The sequence below is a fragment of the Merops nubicus genome, unplaced genomic scaffold, assembly GCF_000691845.1.
Source record: "Merops nubicus isolate BGI_N331 unplaced genomic scaffold, ASM69184v1 scaffold15116, whole genome shotgun sequence".
NCBI lineage: Eukaryota > Metazoa > Chordata > Aves > Coraciiformes > Meropidae > Merops > Merops nubicus.
This window is the reverse complement of record NW_008615736.1, coordinates 55,796-62,991: the sequence shown is the minus strand read 5'-3', so window position 1 is coordinate 62,991 and position 7,196 is coordinate 55,796. Positions and strand designations below refer to the sequence as shown.

General features: G+C 45.8%; 1 protein-coding gene across 1 annotated transcript; it reads left to right on the top strand.

Annotated features, from left to right (window-relative positions):
* The first annotated feature begins 488 nt into the window (after positions 1-488).
* On the top strand, positions 489-6,123 carry KCNJ8 (potassium inwardly-rectifying channel, subfamily J, member 8). Its single transcript, XM_008942628.1, has 2 exons — positions 489-888; positions 4,621-6,123. The coding sequence occupies exons 1-2, from the start codon at positions 524-526 to the stop codon at positions 5,519-5,521; spliced, it is 1,266 nt and encodes a 421-aa protein (XP_008940876.1). The 5' UTR covers positions 489-523; the 3' UTR covers positions 5,522-6,123.
* The last annotated feature ends 1,073 nt before the right edge of the window (positions 6,124-7,196 follow it).

Sequence of the window (7,196 nt, the reverse complement as noted above, 5' to 3'; positions counted from 1 at the left end):
CGGCTGCGCTGCGGGGCTACAGCCGTACGAAATGAGTCGCCGCGGTCTCTCCGCAGAACAGCCTTCGTTCCAACCCGAGGAGAGTGATTCTTCAGGTCTCGAAGGATGCGAATAACTTAGCGCTCCATGTGGCGGGACCCACCTGGGCACTGCTGTCTCCTGGAGAAACAGCCCGAGGAGCCGACCTGGCGTATGTCACGTTATTTACACCGAGTCTGCAAGCCTGTCCTGCAGCCTCCCTTCCTGCAGGGAGCCTCCAAATAGCATCTTTCAGTCTGTTACAATACCAATTGCTCAAAAGAGTCGTCTGAGAGAGGGAGGGCACTGCAGAAGCAGCCACGCAGTGACATTTCATGTGCTGGTTGGAAGGAGTTGCCTCATTGTGGCTTTTTGTGTAGGTGCCAAACCTGACCAAGGTTCACTCTTTTTGCAGGGTGGAGCGAAACCTGTGGAAACGTGCTAGAGGGACCAACGCCCCCACACACACTTCGCATCCTGCTGAGTGGACTATGGTGTCAGGAAGATGTTGGCTCGGAAGAGTATCATCCCTGAGGAGTACGTGCTGGCAAGGATCGCCGCCGAGAACCTGCGCAAGCCGCGCATCCGCGACCGGCCGCGCAAAGCCCGCTTCATCGCCAAGAACGGGGCCTGCAACCTGGCACACAAGAACATCCGTGAGCAGGGGCGCTTCCTGCAGGACATCTTCACCACCTTGGTGGACCTGAAGTGGCGTCACACGCTGGTCATCTTTACCATGTCCTTCCTGTGCAGCTGGCTGCTCTTTGCCATGATGTGGTGGCTGGTGGCTTTCGCCCACGGCGACATGGACCCAAGCACGGAAAGTGCGACCAACAGCACCAAGTGGACGCCCTGTGTGACGTGCGTCAGGTAAAGTGCAGTCGTTGGGGTGGAGAAAAGGGGGGAACAGAGCTGCCTGCTGGCCTGCCGATGCCTAAAGTACAGCTTTGGGGTTACGTGAAACGTTGGGTTTGGTTGAGACAGTTGAAAAGTGCAGTGTTTTCCTCTAGATTATGTAAACTGAGCAAGCCTTCTGGGCTTGGAAAATACTGTACTGTAGATTTCTTTGATTCCTTACAGGATCTGAAAGAGAGGGAGACCTGCTGCTTTTTATGTGTCTCCACACTCTGTGGGTAACATACCCTGCCTGTCGAGATAAGAGCCTGCTACAACAGTGGGTATGTGTTATCTGTATTGTGACATTGTCTGCAGCAGTGGGAGCATCCCCAGCATGGTGTGAGCCACTTGCCATGCCAGTGGAAGGTGGCCACCCCAAGAGAGGTGCCTGAGAGGCAGGGTGTCAGGGAGGGCAAGAAGAGTGCCACGTAGAGCAAAACTAGATGTCTTTCAAGATGACACTCATGAGACGGCTAAATATGGGGTGCTTCAAAATGCCTTGATGGAGCCATAAGCCAGCAGTTTGACAGAGGAACAGTTTCCGCAGTGTGCATGATGTGTTGGACAGTGAAAGCTTAAGGGACTACTAGGTTAAATGTCACTTGATAAAATATTTCACCCTCTGTCTCTAAAGCCATGACAATTTTCAAGGCACTGATAAACTGACACCTATATGCACTCAACAGAAGACTGGCTGTTAATTCGGGGTGGAATAAGCAAGAAGATCACTTTGTCATCACATCAGTGAAATCTCTTTTTATAACACTAGGTTTTTAAGTAAAAAAATCCTGATTTGGTAGTGCCAGTCTGCCTTTACACACTGCAGTGCTGGGAGGGGCTGGGGGTCTTGCAGGGTCCACTGAGACATCAGAGTATCCACTTCACTACCCTCTCTTCTCCTGCACATAGTTTTGAGGCACCTCACCAAGTCTGAAAGGACATTGTACCTGGTTCATGAGGGAGCAGATTTTTCATTCTTCTTTGTTTTGACACTTTTTTGCTAAATGTTGATTTTCCAAGCTAAAGGAAATGTGTTTGTTTCCCCAAGCTAACCTTCATTAGGTTGGGGTGTTGGGCTGGGGGGAGGAGGGAGGGGTGTGCTGTTGTATTTCTTTTCCAATAACTGGCCACAAGCAGTTGCCTCTGAAATGAGATGCCATGACCCAGCTTGTGCCCACTGTGGTGTCACACCAGCATTTCTGGAATTTGTGGGATTTGTCCAACCCAAATTAACAAGTAGCAACACGCTGCTGGCTCTTCAGAGTCAGCCAGGGGGACATCCCTCCGCTTGGTTGGTAGCCCCCTTGGCCTGGCCCAAACCATGGGGGTTCCCTATGGGGCTCCTGGGCTACCCTGCAGAGCCTGAGCTGGCTGCCAAGGGCTTTGTGCTGCTAGGACAAGGTGGGACCCATGGATGTGTCTCTGGCCCTCTCTCCCTCCCTGCAGCAGCCCCTTGCCAGCAGCACTTCCAGAATGCCTTCTAACCTGTGCTCAAGGACAGCTTGGAGGAGGGTGATAAAGCAGAGCTAATGAATCAGTGTAATTTTCTGGTTTAGCCCATGACAAAGAACATACGTTGCTCCCTTGTGCAAGTACCTGGGGTGGTTCAGCCAACAGCTGCTCAAGTATCCTTGTCCAAGCCATGGAAAATCTTCTCCCTTTATAGTGAAGTACTTCATCTTCTTAAATCTGGCTACTGCTTTGGACAAAGGCATGAAACAATAGATTGATGACTTTTTTAAGAATGGTGAGTTGTTGGAAGTAAAGTATATTTAATACTGCAATAATATCTGTCCCAAAATAATGACAAGTATTTATTAGCTGACTTTTATGAGAATTAGGCCTACAGAGATTTCAGGAGAGCTGTCTTTGGTAGGTGCTATTACAGTTTTACAGGGAGCCTAGTTTTAGAAATTTTGACCAGTGCCTAGAACTTGCATAGCACGTTGATTTTTTGAAGTACAGCAGAAATTTCCACAATTCACAGTTCTTTGCTACAGAAAGCAAACATTATCCAGAGGAAAACTTACACAGCTCCAAGAGGAAGGACATGGGAATAGTGTGATTTGGAGTTTCTGGCTCCCTCTTCACATGGTTAAAATGCTGTATAAACTTGCTGCTTCAGTCGTTTCTACTCTAGAAAGGTGGATTCTCTATTATTTTATTTTCTTTTAGTGAAGGAGTGCTGTTAAGGGAATCAGAATATTTCCTCCAGAGAGCTTTAAGTCAAATTAAGATGAATTAAGCTTAAACCAGAAGCTTCATTCTGCACATAACTGTTAATGGATATAATAAATAATTAATTAACTCCTTTATCCCTGATTTCTTCAGAGTTAAATGCATAAATAAACTCCTCAGTACAAGGGAATCTACCAAAGATTTAAAAAATAGAAAAGGGAAAAAAAAAAGACAAAAGTTCTTTCAGAGATATCTCTGTAGAAAACTGTCTGGCTTTCTGAAAGATGAACTTTCTCATCCTTCAGAAAATTATCCCTTGTATTGCCTATGCTATTTTACTGTTTCCTCATGACCCCAGGATCATTGAAAACACAGTTAGGGAAGAAAAAAAAAAAAAACAAAACAATTTAAAAGCAGATTACTTGAAAAGCAAACCAAATGAATGGTTTAGAACCATCCTCACAGGCAGGGCATGTTTTCCATAGGTAAAGCCATGTTGAGCATGATGATGCTTCAGATGTTGATAGGCTGCACTTTTGTAAAAGGATGACAATGGTGTTAGTTCAATTGAACCCCAGCGTGCTGCAAGTCTATTGGATAAATCTCAAGGTACTGATTTTAGACATAAGCAACCTTGGTGGAGAATGTATCTGATTAAAAAAGGAAATTAAAGACCCTGGTATATACAGAGGATATGACATTGTGGACTACTATCAGTAATGTATTTTGGAAAGTGTGGACAGCATCCTGTGATGTCCAGCACTATAGCATAGTAGGGATGTTTGACTCAACCCACTGTTCTGCAACCCACTTCTGTGTTGAAATTCTCCAGCTAGTCTTGCCACAACAGTGAGCTAAACCCAAACCCTGGTCACAGCCTTGTCCTCTTGCCAGGATGTGCAGAGGGGACTGTGGAGGCCACTGGCCTCTCTCTGCAGCCTTGTCCTCCAGGCTCAGTTCCAAGGTCAGCAAGCATTTGGAAAGCATCATAAATCTGGGAGTATCCCCTTTCCCTCCAGGAAATCCTGCTGTAGAGGGTCACAATTCAGGTTGTATGAGTGAAATGCTGCAGTTTTCCCTGTATGCTTTCCCTGCACAGTCTGGTGGAAGAATCTTGGTGTGCCGGCCAATTGCTCACTACTGCCAAAACCAACACTTTCCACCGAGAGCTCCATGGGATGGAGAAGGTGGAAAGCCCAGGTTTCACAGCACTGTTGACAACCACAGTGGGCAGCATGTGTTCCTGAGCGGAGGATCTAGTGAGCTTCTCAGGGTCACCTAATCTTACAGAGGGTCTTTTAGGAGCTCAGGTTCTGAGGTCTTCTCTGTCACCATCAGATACTGCACCAATCATACAAAAACAGAGTCACCAAGTATGCAGTGCTTTTGCTGGTGTTAGCAGAAGGCTTAAATGTACAGGACTGTACAAGTAGATCCTTCAGTTTGTTTCTAGAAAGTATGTGTTAAAAGCTTCTCAGTTGGTGTTCTGTCTCCTTAGAATTATCTTTGTGCAATCTTCTTCTCTAGGTCTTTCACCTCCGCTTTCCTCTTTTCCATCGAAGTCCAGGTGACCATTGGTTTTGGGGGCAGGATGATGACAGAGGAATGTCCCTTGGCTATCACGGTCTTGATCCTCCAGAACATTGTGGGTCTGATCATTAACGCTGTCATGCTGGGCTGCATCTTCATGAAAACTGCCCAGGCCCACAGGCGGGCAGAGACCCTGATTTTCAGCCGGCAGGCAGTCATCGCGGTGCGCAACGGCAAACTCTGCTTCATGTTTCGGGTGGGAGACCTGAGGAAGAGCATGATCATCAGCGCCTCAGTGAGAATCCAGGTTGTGAGGAAGACCACGACCCCTGAAGGAGAAGTCATCCCCATTCACCAAGTAGATATCCCTGTGGATAACCCCATTGAAAGCAACAATATTTTCCTTGTGGCTCCCTTAATCATTTGTCACGTCATAGACAAGCGGAGTCCTCTTTACGATATCTCTGCTGCTGACCTGGCCCTGCAGGACCTGGAGCTCATTGTGATCCTGGAAGGAGTCGTAGAAACAACTGGCATCACGACGCAGGCGAGAACCTCCTACGTGGCAGAGGAGATCCTGTGGGGCCACCGCTTTGTGCCCATTGTCACCGAAGAGGAAGGAGTGTATGCCGTCGACTACTCCAAGTTTGGCAACACGGTCAAAGTGGCTGCTCCACGTTGCAGCGCTCGAGAGCTGGACGAGAAGCCATCCATCCTCATCCAGACCCTGCAGAAGAGCGAGCTGTCCCACCAGAACTCCCTGAGGAAACGCAACTCCATGAGGAGAAACAACTCCATTCGGAGGAGCAACTCCATGCGGAGAACCAACCCCTCCCTCATCGTGCCCAAAGTGCAGTTCATCACACCCGAGGGCAGCCAGAGTGCCTCGGAAACGTGATACACACCTCTGTGTGAGGCTGGTGGGCTTCAGAAGGAGGAGGCACCCAGGGTGTTTGTCTCAATTTTCTTTGGCAGAAGAAAATGAGAACACAGTGCAGAAAGGAACTGTGCAAGAACTATTTATTCTACTGCTTACTGAAAGCACCACCTATTGGCGTTAGGTAACACTTTACCACTTAGTATATGAATTAATAAAAAATGGCATGTACACTAAAGAAAACACAGTTCACTCATGTAATATAATGTGTATATATACTTGGTTTAATGGCATGCTAATGCTTTTAATTGTATTTTTCCTATCAAGGGTCTCTTTCTTGTCTTTTCCCAGCTGTCACAAAATGTGTTTTTTTTTTTCCTATGTAAATGGGTTCCCCATCCGCAGGCAGCAATTAGTGCCTGTTCAGAACTGCTGCACACAACAGCTCTCACAGATTTCGTGTGGGATTTTTGACTATTTATCTTTTTGTTGTGAAATCCTTTTTCTTTTGAAAGGTGTGACTCAATTCCTCAGTGACTTCACTGGAGAAGAGCCAGTATCTTACCTTCAGTTTTCCAGACCTTTTGTTTCCCCTGGTTTCTGGCAAAGGCGTTTTGAGAGCAAATTCAGGACAACTGAAGTGACCTGAACTTCCCATCAGATAGTATTTTCAAAACTATCTGAACAGTTCTGAGGGGTGACTTGGGTGCTGCTGCTGGATGACTATTTTTCTGCAGTTTCTCACCTGTGTTTTTATATAATATGGCATTGAGAATTGGTGATAAGCAGCTTCGAATTGACATGGGCATTTGTTATGTAAAGCCTTCCTTAAAATGTCAGCACAAGTTTTTCTGCAAGAATAAATAAATGTATGAGAACTGATTGGATCATATTTGATAATGCTAAATTGATGCATGGGTTTTTTTTCCCTCTGTGAATAAGAAGTATAATTACAGACAAATTCCTGTTCAAATTTCTTACAAAAGTTGTCTCATTATTTCTGTGGCTCGAGAGAATGACTCTCCTTGTGCTGACTCTCTGAGCAACACAACCACTTAAATACTTCTGTAATTTTAAATATTTGCTTATTATTCCTGTCTGTTAAAACAGTCAAAAGCAATGCTGGATTCTCATTCTCTTTGGAAGTCAATTCATCAGCAGTTGTATGGACAGTTTACAGGCTTCATGCTGTTTTGGGTGGTGACAGAGGGGCATTGCTTTGTAGTGTAGGCTCCCCACATCTGGAGCAGGTGCTGCCCAGAGCATAAAAACTGACAAAATACTTCATCTGAAGCAGTACTGGAGACTGATGTTTCTGCTAAAAGCATTCATTCCCTGGCCTGCCCATTAGTGTCCTGGGAGGGTGGATGGTGAACATCTGGAGATAGTAAACTGTCCATTGTGTGTCCAAACAATGAACATCTGTAGCTTCCAAGAAGAGTCAGAGTGAAGCATATACAATTTGTCTCTGACCTCTGTTTCCAGGGTTGTGAATTTCTTTGAGGCTTTGTTTGGTATATGGTTAAGTCAGATGCTGTACAAAGGCAAAAATTGTACAAAATAAAGTGGCAACAATTATTTCTTCAGTCTTTGATTTCTCACTGTTTCTTTCCCTTTTTTCCTTTGTATTTGCCATTCATTCTATACTCTTACTCCTTCTTGTATCCCAGCCTTTTCCACAGTCCTGTTTGAGTAA

Excerpts from the sequence above, each read along its gene's own strand:
- KCNJ8 (XM_008942628.1), top strand. The coding sequence starts at position 524 with ATGTTGGCTCGGAAGAGTATCATCCCTGAGGAGTACGTGCTGGCAAGG. Across the intron at positions 889-4,620 it reads CCCTGTGTGACGTGCGTCAG|GTCTTTCACCTCCGCTTTCC; the intron begins GTAAAGTGCAGT and ends CTTCTTCTCTAG.